General features: G+C 30.6%; 3 protein-coding genes across 5 annotated transcripts; all 3 read right to left on the bottom strand.

Moving 5' to 3' along the window:
* Positions 1-3552: 3552 nt before the first annotated feature.
* On the bottom strand, positions 3553-5808 carry LOC133815708 (putative disease resistance protein RGA3). The gene has a single exon (XM_062248518.1). It carries the CDS (start codon positions 5806-5808, stop codon positions 3553-3555), a length of 2256 nt encoding a protein of 751 aa, XP_062104502.1.
* Positions 5809-10264: 4456 nt separating this feature from the next.
* Positions 10265-12975, bottom strand: LOC133815709 (putative disease resistance protein RGA3). The gene has a single exon (XM_062248519.1). The coding sequence runs from the start codon at positions 12815-12817 to the stop codon at positions 10265-10267; it is 2553 nt and encodes an 850-aa protein (XP_062104503.1). The 5' UTR covers positions 12818-12975.
* A 5286-nt stretch (positions 12976-18261) lies between these two features.
* LOC133819840 (putative disease resistance protein RGA3) lies at positions 18262-22609 on the bottom strand. 3 transcript variants are annotated; one of them, XR_009886463.1, is made up of 4 exons: positions 19875-22605; positions 19566-19622; positions 18817-18868; positions 18262-18582 (listed from the first exon to the last, which is right to left on the bottom strand). XR_009886463.1 is itself a non-coding variant. In XM_062253196.1 (3 exons), exons 1-3 carry the CDS (start codon positions 22421-22423, stop codon positions 18550-18552), a joined length of 2634 nt encoding a protein of 877 aa, XP_062109180.1. In that variant the 5' UTR covers positions 22424-22609; the 3' UTR covers positions 18262-18549. The 3 variants fall into 3 exon arrangements, 1 of the variants encoding a protein (XP_062109180.1); XR_009886464.1 differs by having other exon boundaries at positions 18459-18582; positions 18817-18878; positions 19875-22607; XM_062253196.1 differs by lacking the exon at positions 19566-19622 and having other exon boundaries at positions 19875-22609.
* Between the last annotated feature and the right edge of the window lie 418 nt (positions 22610-23027).

The raw sequence follows: 23027 nt of genomic DNA on the forward strand, positions 1-23027 counted from the left end.
TCTGAGCTCTAAGCTCAGATTGAATGAATTGAATGATGAGCTCTAAGCTCAATCAGATCAGGCCGGATAATAAGCTCTAAGCTCAGACTGAATAATCATAGTGATGAATATTGAGTTCAAGACAAGAAGAGAAAGACGCGAGAAAAATGGAAAATGAAGTTTGATTCATAGACCAATCGTTCTAACCCTCTTTTCCATTACTTTTTCTATAGATAGTAGATGAGAGACTTATTTAGAGGACATTGGACTTTCGATTGATTATCACTTGAGAGATTATGAATTGAGAGAATGAGGAATTGGCTGACTTAAATATCGAAGTATTTTTTTGCGGGTGCCTCTTTTGTTCTTATTTTTTAATACTATGAAAAACATATATATGCTATTTTGATTTAGCCAATAGAATGTGTATAAGATCGAACGACTACATCAGCTAACTAGCGAATAAGTTTATAATAAAAGATCAATTATTGTGTGGTGGAAAATTTTGACTACTACTAGTTGTTTGTTGCCAAGTTAGACACAACTCAACTAATCTTAATGAAAATGTATGAAATGGGGTACTTAAACTTTTCAAATGGTTGACCATTTTGTTAGTCTTATGAAATGGGTTTCTTTTGAAGCTCCATTGACTCTTCAATAGTATTATTATTCACAAGGGTTAATGTTCTTAATTGTATCTAAAAATATGATTTAAAATATTATATAAAAAAGTTCATTCTAACTCAAAAAACACAAACTTTTTAGCTACTATTATTTAATTACAATAAATTACCAAAAAATTCAACCCAAGAAACAAAATTAAAATAAACTACTTCCGGACAATGTAGATGCAAATCTACACTAAAAAAATACTTTAATTCGATTTATAGAGTTTGAAAAATTGCAAAATCCTTTCTTTTATAAATCTCACTCAAAATTTAAGATTTAAACGAAAAAAAAATTAAATTTCATAATAATTAATAAATAACACCAAATCACTAAGAAATCAAGTTTCAATACTCAAAAATACATTCAAATATCAAAGAATGATGAAAGTGGTTTGTGAGAGGCGACTAGCAGAGCAAAATGCAAAAATGAAGAAGATGCAAATGAGGGTTTTCGACCTTCTTTACTAAATGCAAGTAGACATTTTAGGCCACACATTGTACTGGACTAGATCTTAAAAAATAAACCAGACTTAGGAAAACTCGCGTTTCACTTAAGCTTAGTCTAGTCTATATGCCACACATAAAAAGGAGAGTTTTAGGCTGCACACTTAACTCTCCATAGACGCTTTTAGGACGCATGACCTAAAAGGGTGATCCATAAAAGTTTTTTTTTTGTAGTAGTGTATTTTTTCCTTATTATTTTAGGTCTGTATTGAACACATTGAAAAAATAATTAGTGTTAAGTTTTTTTTTTTGAGGTTTCACTTGTTTTAGCTATGGATTTAACTTATTTAATTATACTAGTCGTTGCTTCAGGCAATGACCTGTAATGATAACAATGATAGTTAGATTGATCAATCCATTGGGCAACTTGCTTAGCAAAATTCGACCATAGTCATTTGGTTTTAATTTCTCATCAAATGCTCATTTTCCTCTTAGTACTGAATTTGATAATTGTTCAGTGTAATTCACTCAAAGCTGGATTTACTCTTCCAATAAATTTCCTTGACTACCAAGTACCAACAAAACAAAATGTAACCATAAAGAAAAAGTTTCTCTACTCTCCTTTTTGGTCAATTTTGATAAAAAATAACTGGACTTACAAAATGAACATCAGTAAGAATTAGAAGCATCCCAACTATGTTGGCACCCAACTAACACTCTCATCATTTGTCCACTATCCATAAGACCTGAAGATTTATTAATGAAGAAGAATAATACATAATTGTTCAGGGAATTTTTTACAATCCAAACAAAGCACACAGAAAAAATTAATAACACGATAGTAGATATTTATAGGATTTGAATAATATTCGAAGACATAGATGCCACTTATTGGTTTGTCGGAGAAGAATATGAGAAACCATCACCTCCATGAATTATGTTTAGTCAAATCAACCTGAGAGAGAGAGGCATATAAGCATATGCAATAAAAATTTGTGATTAGTTTATCAACTAATTAATCTCAAGTTCATAGAAAAAATGAATTTGGAAGAGTAAAAACTATTTGAGAAACTTACAGTAGATTACCCAAATCATAACAAAAGGTAAAAAAAAATGTTCCTAGCTTGATTCTTAATTCATTTGTTTATAATTGACAGCAATTGAAATTGAATGCAAAACAATAAATAATAAACTTACATGATTGTACTCCATTGTACTCACCAAAGGCATCCTCAGGTAGTTCATCAAGCTAAGGCAGCCTCACACAATACAAAAGTACATTTTTCAAAATTTTGCTCATAAGAGTACCAAACCATAACAAAAGAAATGAATAAATAATTTTGTTAATTTACTTATACATTTTCCTGTCTTTCTACATTGTTTGAAAATTCTTCCATAGAATGTACTTTTGATCATGTTTGCAAGGAAAATTAGTTGATTTAAAAAAGAAAAAGAAAATGGATCTAAATTCTTTTAAACATGCAATAAAATGTGAAAATTGTTTCCAATTAATATTGTTTTCAAAACACGAAGGTCTGAATTGTTGAGTAAACATGTTAAATAAATTTAACTAGTGTTCCCTGCCAATTCTTAATTCATTTGTTTAAATTCAGCCATAGTCAAAAATTGAGTACTAGTTAATCATAAAGAAACTACCAAGCATAATTGTATACTTAACCTCATCAAACACAGTAGCAGCTTAATTGGGTATGTATATAATCTGGTAATCTAGATTATATATATATATATATTTGCTTAAAAAAAATAAGAAGAGAAATGTCTTTATGCTTAGTGGTTAGTCCATTTTTTTATTAACTTAAAATATTGATGCAAATATGCTAAATTGTTTACATTGACATATGATACTTACAAATATTGTTGAACTCATTCGATTGAAGTTGATTCTTAAGATTCAGTTCTTCTAACCCTGTGTAACAACAACATAGATAGAAGAGGCAACATTAGTCATATCCAATCAATCATTGTTGAATTGATAAAAACCCACCACACCATGCTGATTAAGAATTTCTACACATTTCAAGGAAGGAGACCACATCTCTTCAAATAATACTAAATTTACAAAAACTATACATTATTTGACAGCATTAATAATACAAGTAAACACACATAAACATTAATGAATTGAATATATTGTTGCAAAAAAAAAAACTTACGATGTAAGGATGTTGATCAACTCCTCTGTCCCTAATCCTTCTTTCAGAAGTGGTTGCAACCTGCGACATTTTTCTATGGTTAAGGTCTTAAGCGGTGCTGTCCTCTGTAAGAACCTCGGAAGCGGTGCTTCTAGACTGGGACATAATTCAATTTTTAAGGATTGGAGGCATGGCATTATTTGATCATCTGAACTTACATCTGATTTCCACTCAATCCAATCAAAAAAAATTTTAAAGTGCAATCGTTTCAATTTGGGGAATGCAGCTGGCGTCTCCGTTGTTGTGTCTTATATTCCCAAGAATTCATTGCCCACAGTTTGCACCGGCCTCATGTCCTTTAAAGTAAGCGATTCGAGGGAGGGGAGTTTTCCAAAAGGTCCTAAAGACTCACAACTCATGCAATCTTCTAGCTTAAGGCTTTTCAAATTATTTAATGACGTCATCCAACTTTGAAACACTATCCCCCTTTTAACAACTAATCTATCAAAATATTGGGATTCTAGAGTCTGGAGGCCAGTTAATTTTTCGAATTCTTTTAGAAATTTACAACCACAATTACCCAAATACAAATGGCGTAAGTTAACAAGTTTTCCAATCTCTTTTGGAAGCCAACCACTACTTCCCTCCAATTTTAAAGTTTGCAAATTGAAAATATTTCCCAGTGTTTTTGGAAGCACTATCATTCTATTATATGATAGATTGAGATACCTCAAAAGGATCAATTTATCAATATCTTTAGGTATTCTTGACCCTTCACTTAAGCAACCACTCAAATTCAAAGTCCTAAGACATGTTAACTTCAACAACAAATCCCATTTAATAGACCTTAACTTCCCAACTATTGACAGCGTGTGTAAGTTTCTTTTGCTGTAAAGTGAGGAAGGCACTACATGTTCCTCACACTCAAGTAATAACGTACAATGAAAAGCCTTTGCACGTAGTAGATTCATTTCATCATTCTTTCTACTTATGACTGAGTTAAAACAATCATTCTTTGTCAAGAACAACACAAAATCATGCACTATATCATGCATCCTGCATCTTATAATGTTTTCCTCTTCATCTGTTTTAAAATCTTGAAAAAAAGAGCGTGTAGCTAAATTCTCAAAGCAATCTATGCCTTTTCTCTCATCCTCTTCTGAACTACTCAAATAGTCTTGAGACATCCACAATTGTATCAATTCAACTCTATCAATTTCATAATCTTTTGGGAAAATTGAGCAATATAACAAACAACGCTTTTCAAGAGGGGGCAAATCATAATAGCTCAACAAGAATGGAACAAAAACTTCATTTTCAACTTGATCTCCTAATTCCCATAATTTACTGTCCAAAACTTCATTCCAATGTTTTTCGGTGGGCTTTTTAAAACGCACTAGGCTTCCTAATGATTTAGCAACCAAAGGTAAACCCTTACACTTTTGGGCAATTTTCTTACCTATTTCTTTTAGTTGCTCTTGACTCTCGTTATTTAGAAATGCTAGTTGATTAAATATATTGAGACACACCTCCTCTGACAAGTGACTAATGGCGATGATACGATCTTCTCTCACCTTCATCATAGAAGCAACATGTCTCTTGCGTGTTGTCACTAGTACTTTACTTCCTTCAACTCCATTTTTAAGAGACTCTTCTAATTGTTCCCATTTCCTAGTATCTTCAGTCCACACATCGTCTAAAACAAGAAGAAATTTCTTTCCCACAATTGATTCCTTAATCTTTGTTAGCAATTGGTCAAATGCAACCAATTTGTGGACATCGTTAACTCCAAGAGCTACACAAATTTGTCTAGCAATTGTGATTTCATCGAAAGGGTCGGATACGCATACCCAAATTTTCAAGTTAAAATGAGCATTAACTTTTTCATCGTTATACACCAATTGGGCAAGGGTGGTTTTACCGATTCCCCCCATTCCTACAAGAGGAATGATATCGTGTTTGCTCTCATCATCACCACCACTCATGAGCAACTTACCTATTAAAAATTTCTTTTCCACATCTCGACCGCACACTTTAGACACATCAACAAATGATGTAGTATTTTTACGACGGTCATATTCAGTTGAATATGAAGTCGTTCCTAAAGTGTGCCTACTGAAATTCTGAGTTGTAAAAGTGTATCTTTCTTTCTCACTTGAAATTCTATTGAGCTTTTCATTCAATCTGTCTATCTTGCAAGCTACTCTATGGTGCAATCCCGGTCGATGAACATGATTACGATGTAGACAAGGAAGCGTAAAGAAGCATACCTTGCTGAAAAGCTTAAGATTAGAGCGGAGAGCAATGGCAGTGTTCCACTCATACACCGTTGTGTCGATCTCGTAAGACACTGCTTTCAGCTTATCCAACCACCGTTTCACACTTGCATCACTGATCTGCCTTCTGTCTGCATCCATAAGCACCACTTGAATGTCTTCGAGATTGCTGCAGAGGCTTTCAACTTTCTCCTCAGCACCGCTAACAAGACTCCATTTGTGTTCTATCTGTTGAAAAGTCAAGGAAGCCAACTGCTCCAGGACTAAGGAAACCAGAGCTTCAGCCATAGCGTATGTCTGAAAATGAGAAGAAGGAGAGATTTCGGATATAGCAAGCTAGGATACGATAGATGGTAATTGATAAGGCTGTGAGTGCTATTCTTTGTTACGAGTATTCAGTTTTATAATGGTTTGAGTGAGGTTGACTTGAGGAAATTCAATAGGCAATATTCCATACTACTCGACAAAAAGAAGACAATAATATTAAAATGTTAATGTAGCTTAATATAGAGCGAAATTTATCTATAGCTTCCTCAGCTATTAATTTAACTTGAAATGAGATTATTTAATTCAAATTAACAAATCATTATAGGCACTAAATTGTTATGAGGGCAATCGAAACGTGATTAAATGTCACCTCTTAAATACCAAACTACAAAAGAAAGTACAAATAAGTAAACTTTTTTATCATCTTACTTTTTTGTAATAATCATTTACTTATTTTAAATTAAGGATGTCTTATTATTTGTTTGGACATTGTATTTTAACAAATTATTTTTTAAACTCTGTGTTTTGTAAAATTGTTTAAATATGCCTCTAAATCTGATTTTGATTAACAAAAAATTGAATAAAACAACACAATTCTTAGACAGAATGACTCTATGTTTGTTCTGAGTTGTTAGTTTGATGAATTATTTGTGATTTTAATTCAAAAAATTTTTAATCAAAATCGGGTTTATGGGTCTATTTGAATTATTTTAGAAAATACAGGATCCAAAAAATAATTTGTCAAAACATAAGGCCCAACCAAATAATGAGACAAAACACATAATCTAAAAAAATATAAATCCTTAAATAAATAGGATGCTTATTTATTTTCAACAAAATTATAGAATAGAAAAGCTGGTTGTTAGAAGAAGGCTCCTGTGAAAGTGTGATTCTCTTTGTTAATAAATGTATTTAATTGATATGATGAATTACTAAAGTGTGTTTAGAGAGTACGTGGCATAGAGATATGAGATGAGTAACAGAGGAGATTATGAATATTGTTTGTCGATATACCTTGTTTTGTTAATATATATAATAGCAACTTATTACTGAGTTTCCAGAATTTTATTGTTAAGCGATCCCAAAATGTAATGATAATGTTCTCTCGCTCAATTTACTCATCTTCTAGCTTTGGAACTTTTCCAAAAGTAAAAGAATCTTGTTGTCGGCCATAAGAGATCGGAAAGATATATTTCCACAACAAAAAGTAACTGAATGGAATCTACTTTTTTTTTAAAGAAAGAAATAATAATTGAATAAAAAAAAGGAATCTACTTTTTTTTTTTTTAAGAAAGAAATAACAATTGAATAAAAAAAAAGGAATCTACTTTTTTTTTTTTAAAGAAAGAAATAATAATTGAATAAAAAAAAGGAATCTACTTTTTTTTTTTTTAAGAAAGAAATAACAATTGAATAAAAAAAAAGGAATCTACTTTTTTTTTTTTAAAGAAAGAAATAATAATTGAATAAAAAAAAGGAATCTACTTTTTTTTTTTAAAAGAAAGAAATAATAAGTGAATGATCAAACTTTATATCTGAAGTATAGGGACAATATATATTGTCAGCATGTTTACGAAGGGAATAATTAATAAGAGAAATTTCACTTTAATTTCAATTTCTATGCTTACTATAATTAATTAATTTATTAATAAGAGAAATTTCACTTTCATTTCAATTTCTATGCTTACAAAATTAATCTTCCAGAAGAACTCTAATTTTTTTTTGTCATTTTTGATAAATAATATCCGGACTTAGAAAATGGACAATACTAAGAATTAGAAGCATTCCAACTAAGTTGGCACCCAACTAACACTTTCATCATTTGTCCACTATCCATAAGACTTAAAGATTTATTAATAAAGAAGGAAAATACAGATATAGAAATGTTGAGGAAAATTTTTACAATGCAAACAAAGCATTCAGAAAAAAAAAAAAAAAAAACTAAGGGGACACAAACTCATTGCAAACAAAATTGATAACATGATCGTAGATATTTATAGGATCTGAATAGTGTTCGAAGACGTAGAAAGCACTTGTTACTCTCTGTAAGAAGAATATGAGAAACCATCACTTTCATGAAGGAACGTTTATGTTTAGTCAAAACAACTTGAGAGAGAGAGAGTCATTGTCTATAATTTAAAAATAAAGATATTTAAAAAAAAATAGCTAAACCAAGAATTCGCTAGATACACATTTTTTATATATAAAATAATGGTGCATTCTAGCTTTTAAATTGAATATTTTTTTTTCTAATATACTTTTAGAAAAAATACATATGAATTTCAATATAATAAAATATTAAAAAAAATAAATTAAAACTATGTATTTAAAAGTTTATTGGATTAATTTTAATTATTTTATTTTTAAAAAATCTAAAGCCAACAAAAAGTTATATATAAATATATATTATTTAATTAATGGTTAGAAGAATTAAAATAAGTAATTTCTTATTAAAAAAATTAAAGGAAAAAAAAAGAAAATACGAATATTTATATTTTAATATCTTCGTATATTATAAATATGAGTTTAAAACTTTTTGTTGGTTTTAACCATTTTTTTAACAGCTTTTTGTTTTTTTGTTTTTGTTGTTTTAATGATATTTTAACAGTGCTTAAAAAGAAACTCTAAACACTGTTAAATACTATACATAGTATTAAAACTAATAATTTTATAGAGAAATATATATATATTTTTTATAATAGTTAAATCAAAATTTTATATTAAAGTTATATATCTATATATACTAGATACAAACAACTTGCAATACACGTTTTTTTAGTTTTATTTATAGAATTTATTAACTAGTTTGCAATCGAGAATTTATTAACTAGTTTTATGTGATGTTTCTGTTTACACCAAAGCTTGAATGTGGAACTAACCAATCAAACATAGGAACACAACAGCCTAGTTAACTAGCTGAAGTTAGTTATAGTCCTAGAGTTTGTTTAAGCAATTTAGTTAGTTCAGTTTATTACTTTATTTTTATAAAGATGCCTTTGTGTTCTGTCTTTCAATTCAATTTCATTTCTTTCTTCCATTCCCATTCAAGAGTAACATGTTCTTCGAGTAAAATGATATGGCATCTTCTTGATTCTTCTTTATTCACCACCAACCTTTTTTCTATGATCCTCTCCAAGCCTCTGCATCTCTGCCTTGACTACTATACAAAAACAACTCCAACTCAAGAAAATTGAAGAAAATGTTTCTCTATTTTGTTTGTTCATTTTTTTATAAATAATAACTAGACTTAGAAGATGGACATCAGTAAGAATTAGAAGCATCCCAACTAAGTTGGCACCCAACTAACACTCTCATCATTTGTCCACTATCCATAAGACTCAAACATTTATTAATAAAAAAGAAAAATAAAGAAATGTTCAGGGAAAGTTTTACAATCGAAACAAAGCACTCAGGAAAAAAAAAAGTTGTCCAAAACAGTCTAAGGGGACACAAACTCAATGCAAATAAAATCGATAACACAATCGTAGATATTTATAGGATCTTAATAATATTCGAAGAGGTAGATTCCACTCATTACTCTGTCTAAGAAGAATACGAGAAACCATCACCTCCATGAAGGAACGTTTATGTTTAGTCAAATCAATCTGAGAGAGAGAGATGCATATAAGCATATGCAATAAAAAGTTTGTGATTAGCTTATCAACTAATTAATCTCAAGTTCATAGCAAAAGGTAAAACAAAATGTTCCTAGCTTCTGTTTATTTTTTACAGCAATTGAAATTAAATGCAAAACAATAAATAATAAACTCTTACATGATATATTTGCCCAACGTTCCATGGTTATCTGCAACCTTGTTTGCTCTCAATGTCCATCCATATCTGTTATGCAGCCTCACACAATACAAAAGTACATTTTTCAAAATTTTACTCACAAGAGAAGTATCAGACCATAACAAAATAAATGAATAAATAATTTTGTTTAATATTTAATTAATCCTAATTGCATGCACCAACCACATGAATTCAGATTTACCGTAGTTTGTTTTGTTCAAAAAAAGAAAAAGAAAAGAAAAATGTGTTTATGATTAGAGCTCAAGTCCATTTTTTTAATTGACTTAAAAACATGATAAAATTACATATAATAAACATGATACTTACAAATTTATATTGTTGGATCGAAGTCATTCGGTTGGAGTTGAGTCTTTAGATTCTTCAGATTCATGTGATCTTTCCATGTGTAACAAACAACAACAGAGAGCATGAAGAAGAAGAGGCAAAATTAGTCATATCTAATCAATCATTGTTGAATTGGTCAAATAATACTATGGCCAGCTTTTCAAATTAAGTCATATTTTTCTACAAAACCTCCAAATTCTCTCATAACGTACGAAAACACCCCACAGCTATAAATTTTGAAAATGTAGACATTATTTGATGGTATTAATAAAATAAATAAATAAAAGCACATAAACATCAATAAATTGAATGTATTGGTGCAAAAAAAAAAAAAAAAAACTTATGATGTAAGGATGTCGATTTTCTCCTTTGTGCTTAATCCTTCCTTCAAAAGTGGTTCCAGCTTAGGACAATCTAATATGGTTAAGGTCTTGAGCGGTGTCCTTCGTAAGAACTCCGGAAGCGGTGCTTTTAGTTTTGGACAGTAGTCAAAGTGAAAGGATTGGAGGCATGGCATTATTGGATAACTATTATCATCTGATTTCCACTCTTCCCAACAATAAAAGCTTATGAAGAGCAATCGTTTCAATTTGGGGAATGATTCAGCTGTCATCTCCGTTGTTGTTGTGTCTTCTATTCCCAAGAATTCATTGCCCACCCTTTCAACATCATCAGATATACATAAAGTAAATGATTCGAGGGATGGGAGTTTTCCAAAAGGCCCTAAAGACTTACCCCTGCAATATCTTAGGTTAAGGCTTTTCAAATTATTTAATGATGTCATCCAACTTTGAAACACTTTCCCTATTCTGTCACCAACTAAACGTTCAAATTTTTTTGATTCTAGAGTCTGGAGGCCAGTTAATTTTCCCAATTCTTTTGGAAATTCACACTCATAATAACCCGAATAAAAATGGCGTAAGTTAACAAGTTTTCCAATCTCTTTCGGAAGCTCGCCAGTACTTTCCTCCAATTTTAAAGTTTGCAAATTGAAAAGATTTCCCAGTGTTTTTGGAAGCTCTAGCAGTCTATTATTTGATAGATTGAGATACCTCAAAAGGATCAATTTATCAATATCTTTAGGTATTCTTGTCCATCGACTTATTAAGCAACCACTCAAATTCAAAGTCCTAAGACATGTTAACTTCAACAACAAATCCCATTCAATATAAGACCTTGACTTCCCAACTATTGACAGCGTGCGTAAGTTTCTTTTGCTGTAAAGTGAGGAAGGCACTACATGTTCCTTAGACTCAAGTAATAACGTACAATGAAAGGCCTTTGCACGTAGTAGATTCATTTCATCATTCTTTCTACTTATGACTGAGTTAAAACAATCATTCTTTGTAAGGAACAACACAAAATCATGCACTATATCATGCATCCTGCATCCTATAATGTTTTCCTCTTCATCTGTTTTAAAATCTTGAAAAAAACAGCGTGTAGCTAAATTCTCAAAGCAATCTATGCCTTTTCTCTCATCCTCTTCTGAACTACTCAAATAGCCTTGAGACATCCACAATTGTATTAATTCAACTCTATCAATTTCATAATCTTTTGGGAAAATTGAGCAATATAACAAACAACGCTTTGCAAGAGGGGGTAAATCATAATAACTCAACAATAATGGAACAAAAACTTCATTTTCAACTTGATCTCCTAATTCCCACAATTTACTGTCCAAAACTTCGTTCCAATGTTTTTTGGTGGGCTTTTTAAAACGCACTAGGCTTCCTAATGATTTAGCAACAAGGGGTAAGCCCTTACACTTTTGGGCAATTTTCACACCTATTTCTTTTAGTTGTTGTTGACTATCGTTATTTAGGAAAGCTAGTTCATTAAATATACGTAGGCACACTTCTTCTGATAAGTGTTCAATAAAGATTATATGATCTTCTCTCACCTTCATCATAGTAGCAACACGTTTCTTGCGAGTTGTCACTAATATTTTACTTCCTTTAGCTCCATTCCTGAGAGACTCTTCTAATGGTTCCCATTTCCTATCATCTTCGGTCCATACATCATCTAAAACAAGAAAAAATTTATTTCCCACTATTTTTTTCTTAATTTGATTTAGTAATGGATCCAATGCAACCAATTTGTTGACATCTTCAACTTTAAGAGCCACACAAATTTGGCTAGCAATTGTTATCTCATCAAAAGGGTCGGACACGCATACCCAAATTTTCAAGTTAAAATGGGCATTAACTTTTTCATCGTTATACACCAATTGGGCTAGGGTGGTTTTACCGATTCCCCTCATTCCTACAAGAGGAATGATATTGTGTTTGCTCTCATCACCACCACCACTCACGAGCAACTTCTCTATTAAAATTTCTTTCTCCCTCTCTCGACCACACACTCTAGACACATCAACAAATGATGTAGTGTTTTGACGACGTTCATATTCAATGGAATATGAAGTTGTTCCTAAAGTGTGCCTACTGAAATTCTGAGTTGGTAAAGTGTATCTTTCTTTCTCATTGGAAATTCTATTAAGCTTTTCATTCAATCTGTCTATCTTGCAAGCTACTCTACGATGCAATGCCGGTCGATGAACATGATTACGATGCAGACAAGGAAGTGTGAAGAAGCATACCTTGCTGAAAAGCTTAAGATCAGAGCGGAGAGTAATGGCGGCATTCCACTCATCCACCGTAGTGTCGATCTCGTAAGACACTGCCTTCAGCTTATCCAGCCACCGTTTCACACTTGCTTCGCTGACCTGCCTTTTATCTGCGTCCACAAGCACCATTTGAATGTCTTCGAGATTGCTGCAGAGGCTTTCAACTTTCTCCTCAAAACCGCTGACCAGACTCCATTCTTGTTCAATCTGTCGATAAACCAAGGAAGCCAACTGCTCCAGGACCAAGGAGACCAGAGCTTCGGCCATAACTTATGGAACTGTGTATGAGTATAAGCTAGAGAAAGTACGTAGGAGATTATTGGGATATTGATGAGATATAACTGATAAGGCTGTGAATGATATTGTTTAATAATGATATGTTTTTATAATCAAACGTGCACAGATAATTCGGAGTCGAATCATTGTTCTTTTCTTTACTTGTTATTTATTCGTTTGTCTTAAAATTGTTTCCCAAGGAAATAAAGAACTAGTTGATTGATCATATGGAATCAAAATTCACTTATTTAGCACGAAAGGAATCATAATATAAGATCACATTTAAGCAAGCTAAATCTAGCCATATATTTATTTTATTCATTCTATAAATATAGGGGAAACAAATATTTTGCTTAATAACAATAATTGTTACACTATGTTTTTGTAAAATATCATTTTAGTATACTAAGTTCACACTCAACTAACACTGTCATCAAATCCAATTAGGATACTTCTAATAATTTTCTATTTAAGTTACCAAAACAATACCGAACACAAAAAAATATATCACTTTTTTTTCCACATAAATACTAACTAATTTTTTTAAAAATGAAACAGAAAGAAATCTCTTCATATATTCTAGACTAATTAAAAGCAAATGTCATAGTTTATCATAATGAAGTATACATAGGTTATTATTATTATTATTCAAGAAGAGCATAAAAAAGAAGAGGTTTAAATTAGTGTTAACTACTCTAATATAGGTGATATTTCTGTATGCATATAGAACCTTAAATATAGAAATAACAAATGATATATATATATAGAAATATTGTTTCATTTATTATAATTAACTACTTGGTGTTGTTTGGAAACACTTAAAAAAATAATTTTTTATTTAATTAATTAAAAATTTGACAATTAAATATAAAATGTGTTTGGTAACTCTATTTTTATTTATTATTTTATTTAAATTTTAATTAAAATCTATTAAATTTTGAAAATTCACTTTCAATTTTTTTTTAAACAGTTTTTAATTTTTTTCTTCTTTTCCTCAAATTAACATCTCATATTGTTAAATAAAAAATAAAAATAAAAGTTATTAAACGGGTTTATTATTTTTTCATTTTAAAAACAAAAAAAAATAATAATTACCAAACATATTTTTATTTTTTTAAAATAAAGAAACAAAAATAAAATAATATTTCTATTTTTGTGTTTAAAAAATCCAAAAACAAAAATTTTACCAAACGGCCTATTGTTTTTGTTGATTTTAATTTGTTGTTAGTAAAGTTGAAAGGAATGCTTAAGTTGGATAAGATTGGTTTGATTGTAGTTTGGTGTTTGGCGTCTTTCTTAGTAAAGACTTTGTTGATGTTTGGGATTTTAAGATTTTTACTAGTTTTTTTTTTTTTTTTGTGTAGTTTAATTTCCTTTGTTATTGTTGTGTTTTTTTCTTCTTTTTGTTATTTCCTCGATCGTCTCAAAGAAGGTCACTCATGGACAAGTCATATTCATCTTTTTTTTTTTTAAAAAAAAAAACTATAAATGTCATTGTTTGCCAATAATAAGGTAGTGCTTTCATAACCAAATATTTCATTATTTAAAATTAATTTAAGTACATCATTATGTTCCTAACATGCACAGATAATTCGGAGTCCAATTATTCTTTCCTTGATTGGTTATTTATTCGTTTGTGTCTTGAAATTGTTTCCCAAGGAAAAAAGAGCTTCAATAATATATTGAATCAAAATCCACCTTAGCACGAAAGGAATGATATTATGAGATCACATTTAAGGAAAGGTAAATCTAGCCATTTTTTATTTATTATTTTAGGCCACGTCTAGTCATTGTAGAATGTTGGGGAAACTATTTTGCTAAATAATAGCAACTAAAAACAAACTTAATTTGTTCATGTTATGAACGTGCACATTTTAGAGAAGGAAATTAATAGTGAATTTTTTGTAATAACCATAACAATAATTATAAGTTATTGGCAACAATAAAAATTTGAGATTTTTTTATTAATACCTAGGGGTGCACAAAGAATCCGCTAATCCGCTCCACCCGCCCAACCCATCAAAACCCGCCCATTAAAAAGCCTGTCAAAAATTGGGTTGGGTTGAACTCACTCCGCTACAAGATGGATTGAGTACGGATTGCAATAATATAAGGATAGTTCAACCCGTACCCGCTATTTTTTTTTTTTTTGTATATACATTTATAGTAATAATTTAAATCTAAAAATATAACTTATAAAAAGTTTATTAAAAATTATAAAGTTTGTGACCATTTTATTATGTTTGATGGAGATATTAAATTTTGAAATGTGAATTATTATATTCTTTATGTTTATATACATATATATATATATATGTATGGTAGTCTAAATATAACACCCTCACTTATTTATGAGATGTGAATCGTTGTATTCTTTAATAAGGAAAACAATTTACGAAAAAAAGGCATTTTGACAACGTAAATGATATAAGAGTCATTTTGTTTTTATTTTATTATATCTTTAGTAAGGAAAACCATTTAGGAAGGTATAAAGTTGGAATACTTATTGATAACGTAATGGTGATTACAATGGAAAGGCGTTAATGGTTTTTTTTAAACGAAAAAAAAAAAGCAAAAAAGTATAATAGCTAAATCTATAAAATTTAGCTCCAAATTATAAAAAACTCACTCTATTAGATGAATTAAACTAATGCTCTATTATACTTTTCCTTTAAATATTTTTTATTATTATTTTAGTCTTTTTTTTTTCTTTCTCTTTCTAAATTAATTTTTTTTATTATTTATCATTTTTTTCTATTATTTTAATTAATAAAAATATTTAAAAATATAATATTTAAATAATGTAGAATAATAAAAATGTATAATATGATGTAAAAGTTAAAATTAAAAAAAATAAAGATATTTTGGTAAAGTATTTTAAAGTAATGAGTTGAGAGTGCTTATATTTTTATTTACTCTGTGTTTAAGTTGAAACTCACCTCTCATTCTCTATTTCAGTTACCAAAACAAAATGGAACACAAGGAAATATATTTCATTCTTTTTTTTTTTATAAATAATAACTAAATTCAAAAAATGAAACAGAAAGAGATATCTCTTCATATATTCTATGGACTAATTAAAAGCAAATGTCCTAGTTTCATAATGAAATATCTTAATCATTTATCAATGGTAGAAACAGTTAGAAAGAAGAAGAAAAAAAAATCTTTCTTATATGCATGGAACACTAGTTAATTATTTATTATTATTATTATTATTAAAGAATGGTAGGTAACCATTTGTTATGCTATATTTTGAAATCGTACATATTTAGTAACTCAATTTTAATTAATAAAATTTTACTAATTTAATCAACTGTTCTCAGTTATATGAGTTCCAAATTCAAATATAATAAATTAATTACATATAATTGATGACAATAAAACTTTATTTATCAAATCTTAATTTAGGATAACAAATATATAAGATTTTAAAATAAAAGGCATCATATAAACATTATTGAAAAAACATGTACCAAATAAGTAAATTCTCTTAAAGAAACGCATAAAAACTTTTTGTAATAGTGTATTTTTTCCTTATTATTTTAGGCCCGTATTGAACACATTGAAAAAATAAATAGTGTTATGTCTCTTTATTTGGGAGGTTTCCCTTGTTTTAGCTATGGATTTAACTTAATTAATTATACTAGTCGTTGCTTCAGGCAATGACCTATAATGATAACAATGACAGTTAGATAGATCAATCCATTGGGCAACTTGCTTAGCAAAATTCGACCATAGTCATTTGGTTTTAATTTCTCATCAAATACTCATTTTCCTCTTAGTAATGAATTTGATAATTGTTCGGTGTAATTCACTCAAAGCTGGATTTACTCTTCCAATAAATTTCCTTGACTACTAAGTACCTGATAACTCTATGATTTAGAGTTATTTTCATGAACTTTGAACTTGTTTTTGGTTGAAAAGAGTAATGAGGGTGTTGTTAATTGTAAGTTTGTTTAGTTTTTACCTTTATTTTCTAATTAGTGTGTCAATTCAAGAGTCTTGTGATTTGTTGGTAGTAATTGTAAATATTTATGTAAATATGTTTGTTTTGTTATCTAGGAAAGGTACCTTAAACTCGCCAAGGGAATCAAAAGAAAAAGGGGACAGAAAGTTAGCATTGCTGCTCGGATGCTGTAAGCCAGACTCGTAGCAATTCTGGAAAAAGAAGGATGGCGTGGACAAAAGCCAGCTGCACTTAAGTAATGACCTCAGCGCCTATGTGGCATCCATTTTAATGAAATAAGTCAGCTGGCTGAGGTGGCAAAAGAGGGACCAAAGAAGGAAATGGGCTTTCTAAGTAGGGTAAAGAAAGGACCCTAAAGAAAAGGACCCAGCCGTAATACATAAAGGGGGGAATAGAGAAAAAGAAGTACCAGCCACCATCACATTGAATACACAAAAAAGGGGGCTGCCATTGTTAGAGAAAAGTTGCAGAAAAAAAAGAGCATGAAGAAGAAGAAGAAAAAGAAGGAAACACAAGGAATTGAATGAGGAAGATAAGGACAAGAAGATCCAACCTACAACACCATCAATCTAGGCTTTGTTCTCATTTCTTCCTTTCTTCTCTATTTTGTATTTTCTTATTTTGCATAGCTATTCTAGCACTCATGGATATTAATTTTCTATTTTGGTTTATGTTTGCTACTTTAGTTATGAGCTAAACTTTTGAGATTTGAATGGTTAAAAACCCCTTTTGTCATGTATTTTAAATTTGAATGCATTACTTAAGCTAAATTGTCATTGTTCATTCAAGTGAGCTTCATGTTTATTTACTGTTGTTGTTTGGAAATCAATGGCAGGTTATTAAGCTAGATTTAATACTGGAAAGGTTAATTCTAGTAGTTGGTACTTGAATGATGCAAGAGAATACCCATTTCTAGGTTATTCTTAGTAAGTGAAATAGGAATATTTTACTACCTTGCATAACTTTGAGAATTGATGCTTAAATTATGTTCTTGAATCTGATTTAATATAGGAATATATTGGGTTAGATGATAGAACTTATTTCTTGAGTTTTGGAAAAATCTCATGGGTTTGTAAGGAATTCTAGTTAACTCTGTGCGTTTTTGCTGAAGTAATGCTGTAACAACTGGGCAGATAAAACATAGGGGGGATTTAGCTATTCAAGTCTGTTTGTCCTTTGATTACTTTTCCTTGCAGTTAATTTTCCAGCATTTGTAGCAGTATTTCAATCTTAATTCCAGTTCAATCAAATTTATTCTAGTTCACAACATCCAATCAATTTATTTTCTTAAAATCCAAATTGTTAAATAATTGATTTTGCATTAAATTTTACTTGCAATCCCTGTGGAGACGATCTTACTTATCACTTTATTACTTGTGTGACTGCGTATACTTGCGTATATTACAGTACCAACAAAACAAAATGTAACCATAAAGAAAAAGTTTCTCTACTCTCTTTTTTTGGTCAATTTGATAAAAAATAACTAGACTTACGAAATGAACATCAGTAAGAATTAGAAGCATCCCAACTATGTTGGCACCCAACTAACACTCTCATCATTTGTCCACTATCCATAAGACTTGAAGATTTATTAATGAAGAAGAATAATGCATAATTGTTCAGGGAATTTTTTACAATCCAAACAAAGCACACAGAAAAAATTAATAACACGATAATAGATATTTATAGGATCTGAATAATATTCGAAGACATAGATACCACCCATTACTCCGTCTGAGAAGAATACGAGAAACCATCACCTCCATGAATTATGTTTAGTCAAATCAACCTAAGAGAGAGAAAGAGAGGCATATAAGCATATGCAATAAAAATTTGAGATTAGTTTATCAACTAATTAATCTCAAGTTCATAGAAAAAATGAATTTGGAAGAGTGAAAACTATTTGAGAAAATTACAGCAGATTACCCAAGTCATAACAAAAGGTAAAACAAAATGTTCCTAGCTTCTGTTTATTTTTTACAGCAATTGAAAATAATTACAAAACAATAATTAATAAACTTACATGATTGTATTCCATCGACATCACCAAAGGCATCCTCAGGTAGTTCATCAAGCTAAGGCATCCTCACACAATACAAAAGTACATTTTTCAAAATTTTGCTCATAAGAGTACCAAACCATAACAAAAGAAATGAATAAATAATTTTGTTTGAAATGAATAAATAATTTTGTTTGAAATGAATAAATAATTTTGTTTAATTTACTTATACATTTTCCTGTCTTTCTACATTGTTTGAAAATTCTTCCATAGAATGTAATTTTGATCATGTTTGCAAGGAAAAATAGTTGATTTCGAAAAGAAAAAGAAAATGGATCTAAATTCTTTTAATCATGCAATAAAAGGAGAAAATTGTTTCCATTTAGTATTGTTTTCAAAACACGAAGGTCTGAATTTTTTAGTGAACATGTTAAATAAACTAGTGTTCCCTACCATTTCTTAATTCATTTGTTTAAATTTAGCCATAGTCAAAAATTGAGTGCTAGTAAATCATAAAGAAAATACCAAGCATAATTGTATACTTAACCTCAGCAAACACAGTAGCAGCTTGATGGGGTATGTATAACAAAAAAAAAAAATAGAAAACCAAGCACTCGAGTATGTATATAATCTGGTAATCTGGATTATATATATATTGACTTAAAAAAAAAGAAGAGAAATGTCTTTAAGCTTAGAGCTTAGTCCATTTTTTTATTGACTTAAAATACTGATGCAAATAAGCTAAGTTGTTTACATTGACATGTGATACTTACAAATATTGTTGAACTCATTCGATTGAAGTTGACTCTTAAGATCTAGTTCTTCTAACCCTGTGTAATAACAACAGAGATAGAAGAGGCAACATTAGTCATATCCAATATCATTCATTGTTGCATTGATAAAAACCCACCACACTATGCTTATTAAGAATTTCTACACATTTCAAGGAGGGAGACACATCTCTTCAAATAATACTAAATTTAGAAAAACTAGACATTATTTGACGGCATTAATAATACAAGTAAACACACATAAACATTAATAAATTGAATATATTGTTGCAAAAAAAAAAAAAAACTTACGATGTAAGAATGTTGACCAACTCCTCTGTCCCTAATCCTTCTTCCAGAAGTGGTTGCAACCTGTCACAGTATTCTATGGTTAAGATCTTAAGCGGTGGTGTCCTTTGTAAGAACCTCGGAAGCGGTGCTTCTAGCTTGTAACAGTCTTCAATTTTCAAGGATTGAAGGCATGGCATTATTTGATCATCTGAACTTACATCTGATTTCCACTCTATCCAATCACTAAATTTTTTGAAGTGCAATCGTTTCAATTTGGGGAATGCAGCTGGCGTCTCCGTTGTTGTGTCTTCTATTCCCAAGAATTCATTGCTCACAGTTTGCACCGACCTCACAATATTTAAAGTAAGCGATTCGAGGGAGGGGAGTTTTCCAAAAGGCCCTAAAGACTTACCACTGCAAATTTTCAGCTTAAGGCTTTTCAAATTATTTAATGACGTCATCCAACTTTGAAACACTTTTCCCATTCTGTCAACATCTAATGTATCAAAATATTGGGATTCTAGAGTCTGGAGGCCAGTTAATTTTCCCAATTCTTCTGGAAATTTACAATGACAATAACCCAAATACAAATGGCGTAAGTTAACAAGTTTTCCAATCTCTTTTGGAAGCCAACCACTACTTTCCTCCAATTTTAAAGTTTGCAAATTGAAAAGAATTCCCAGTGTTTCTGGAAGCTCTAGTGGTCTATTATTTGATAGATTGAGATATCTCAGAAGGATCAATTTATCAATATCTTTAGGTATTCTTGATCCTTGACTTAAGCAACCACTCAAACTCAAAGTCCTAAGACATGTTAACTTCAACAACAAATCCCATCTTATAGACCCAGACTCATGCTTCCCAACTATTGACAGCGTGCGTAAGTTTTTTTTGCTGTAAAGTGAGGAAGGCACTACATGTTCCTCAGACTCAAGTAATAACGTACAATGAAAAACTTTTGCACATAGTAGATTCATTTCATCATTCTTCGTAATTATGACTGAGTTAAAACAATCATTCTTTGTGAGGAACAACACAAAATCATGCACTATATGATGCATCTTGCATCTTATAATGTTTTCCTCTTCATCTGTTTTAAAATCTTGAAAAAAACAGCGCGTAGCTAAATTCTCAAAGCAATCTATGCCTTTTCTCTCATCCTCTTCTGAACTACTCAAATAGCCTTGAGACATCCACAATTGTATCAATTCAACTCTATCAATTTCATAATCTTTTGGGAAAATTGAGCAATATAACAAACAACGCTTTTCAAGAGGGGGCAAATCATAATAACTCAACAAGAATGGAACAAAAACTTCATTTTCAACTTGATCTCCTAATTCCCATAATTTACTGTCCAAAACTTCATTCCAGTGTTTTTTGGTGGGCTTTTTAAAACGCACAAGACTTCCTAGTGCCTTAGCAACAAGCGGTAAACCTTTACACTTTTGTGCAATTTTCACACCTATTTCTTTTAGGCTCTCTTGACTCTCGTTATTTAGGAATGCTAGTTGGTTAAATATATTGAGACACACCTCCTCTGATAAGTGACTAATGGAGATGATACGATCTTCTTTCACCTTCATCATAGTAGCAACACGTTTCTTGCGAGTTGTCACTAATATTTTACTTCCTTCAACTCCATTCTTGAGAGACTCTTCTAATGGTTCCCATCTCCTATCATCTTCGGTCCACACATCGTCTAAAACAAGAAGAAATTTCTTTCCCACTATGTTTTTCTTAATTTGTTTTAGTAATGGATCCAATGCAACAAATTTGTGGGCATCTTCAACTTTAAGAGCCACACAAATTTGGTTAGCAATTGTTATCTCATCAAATGGGTCGGATACACACACCCAAATTTTCAAGTTAAAATGATCATTAACTTTTTCATCGTTATACACCAATTGGGCTAGGGTGGTTTTACCGATTCCCCCCATTCCTACAAGAGGAATGATATGGTGTTTGCTCTCATCACCACCACCACTCACGAGCAACTTCTCTATTAAAATTTCTTTCTCCCTCTCTCGACCACACACTTTAGACACATCAACAAATGATGTAGTATTTTTACGATGGTCATATTCAGTTGAATATGATGTTGTTCCTAAAGTGTGCCTACTGAAATTCTGAGTTGTAAAAGTGTATCTTTCTTTCTCAGTGGAAATTCTACTAAGCTTTTCATTCAATCTGTCTATCTTGGAAGCTACTCTACGATGCAATCCCGGTCGATGAACATGATTACGATGCAGAGAAGGAAGTGTAGAGAAGCATACCTTGCTGAAAAGCTTAAGATTAGATCGGAGAGCAATGGCGGTGTTCCACTCATCCACCGTAGTGTCGATCTCGTAAGACACTTCTTTCAGCTTATCCAGCCACCGTTTCACACTTGCTTCGCTGACCTGCCTTTTATCTGCGTCCACAAGCACCATTTGAATGTCTTCGAGATTGCTGTAGAGGCTTTTAACTTTCTCCTCAACACTGCTAACCAGACTCCATTCGTGTTCTATCTGTTGACAAGTGAAGGAAGCCAACTGCTGCAGGACCAAGGAGACCAGAACTTCCGCCATAGCTTATATATATATATATATATGAAAGGAAAACGGTTTGGTTTCTGATACAGAACAATGAGAAAAAGGAGAGAGGAGAGAAGAGATTTTGGATCGATATTGGTAGATAAAACTGTATGAGCGAGTGGTGTTCTTTGTTACAGCTTTCTTATATATTATTTTAATCGATTTATAAGAGATTCAATGTATATGGAAAATGTTGCTGCAAAAAAGACAAAAGATTTGTGGAAAATGTACAAGCGACATATGCAACTTGTTCTAGCCCATGCAATTTGACTAATATGCAGAGAGAGAGAGTTTTATCATTTTTCTAAAATCTATGAAATAATAATAATAAAAAAAATAATAATACATTTCTAGTCCATGCAATTTTTTTAATATTTTTTTTGTCAAACATTTCCTAATTTTTTTTTTTGTTTTTATCCTTTTTTTTTGTCCATACATTTCCTAATTATTTATAGCACATATAAAATTAGATTTTTATATATATATATATATATAATTTTTGTTTTTTTTTAATTCTGGTACCGTGGGCTGTGCAAATTTTTTTTAACAAAAAAAAGTAATACATTTCCCAATTATTTACAGCACGTATAAAATTAGA

Source organism: Humulus lupulus, chromosome 2, assembly GCF_963169125.1.
Source record: "Humulus lupulus chromosome 2, drHumLupu1.1, whole genome shotgun sequence".
In the NCBI taxonomy this organism is placed as follows: Eukaryota; Viridiplantae; Streptophyta; class Magnoliopsida; order Rosales; family Cannabaceae; genus Humulus; species Humulus lupulus.

Excerpts from the sequence above, each read along its gene's own strand:
- LOC133815708 (XM_062248518.1), bottom strand. The coding sequence starts at position 5,808 with ATGGCTGAAGCTCTGGTTTCCTTAGTCCTGGAGCAGTTGGCTTCCTTG.
- LOC133815709 (XM_062248519.1), bottom strand. The coding sequence starts at position 12,817 with ATGGCCGAAGCTCTGGTCTCCTTGGTCCTGGAGCAGTTGGCTTCCTTG.
- LOC133819840 (XM_062253196.1), bottom strand. The coding sequence starts at position 22,423 with ATGGCGGAAGTTCTGGTCTCCTTGGTCCTGCAGCAGTTGGCTTCCTTC. Across the intron at positions 18,869-19,874 it reads TTGGTCAACATTCTTACATC|CTTGATGAACTACCTGAGGA; the intron begins GTAAGTTTTTTT and ends AGGATGCCTTAG. Across the intron at positions 18,583-18,816 it reads TGTCGATGGAATACAATCAT|GTTGATTTGACTAAACATAA; the intron begins GTAAGTTTATTA and ends TCTCTCTCTTAG.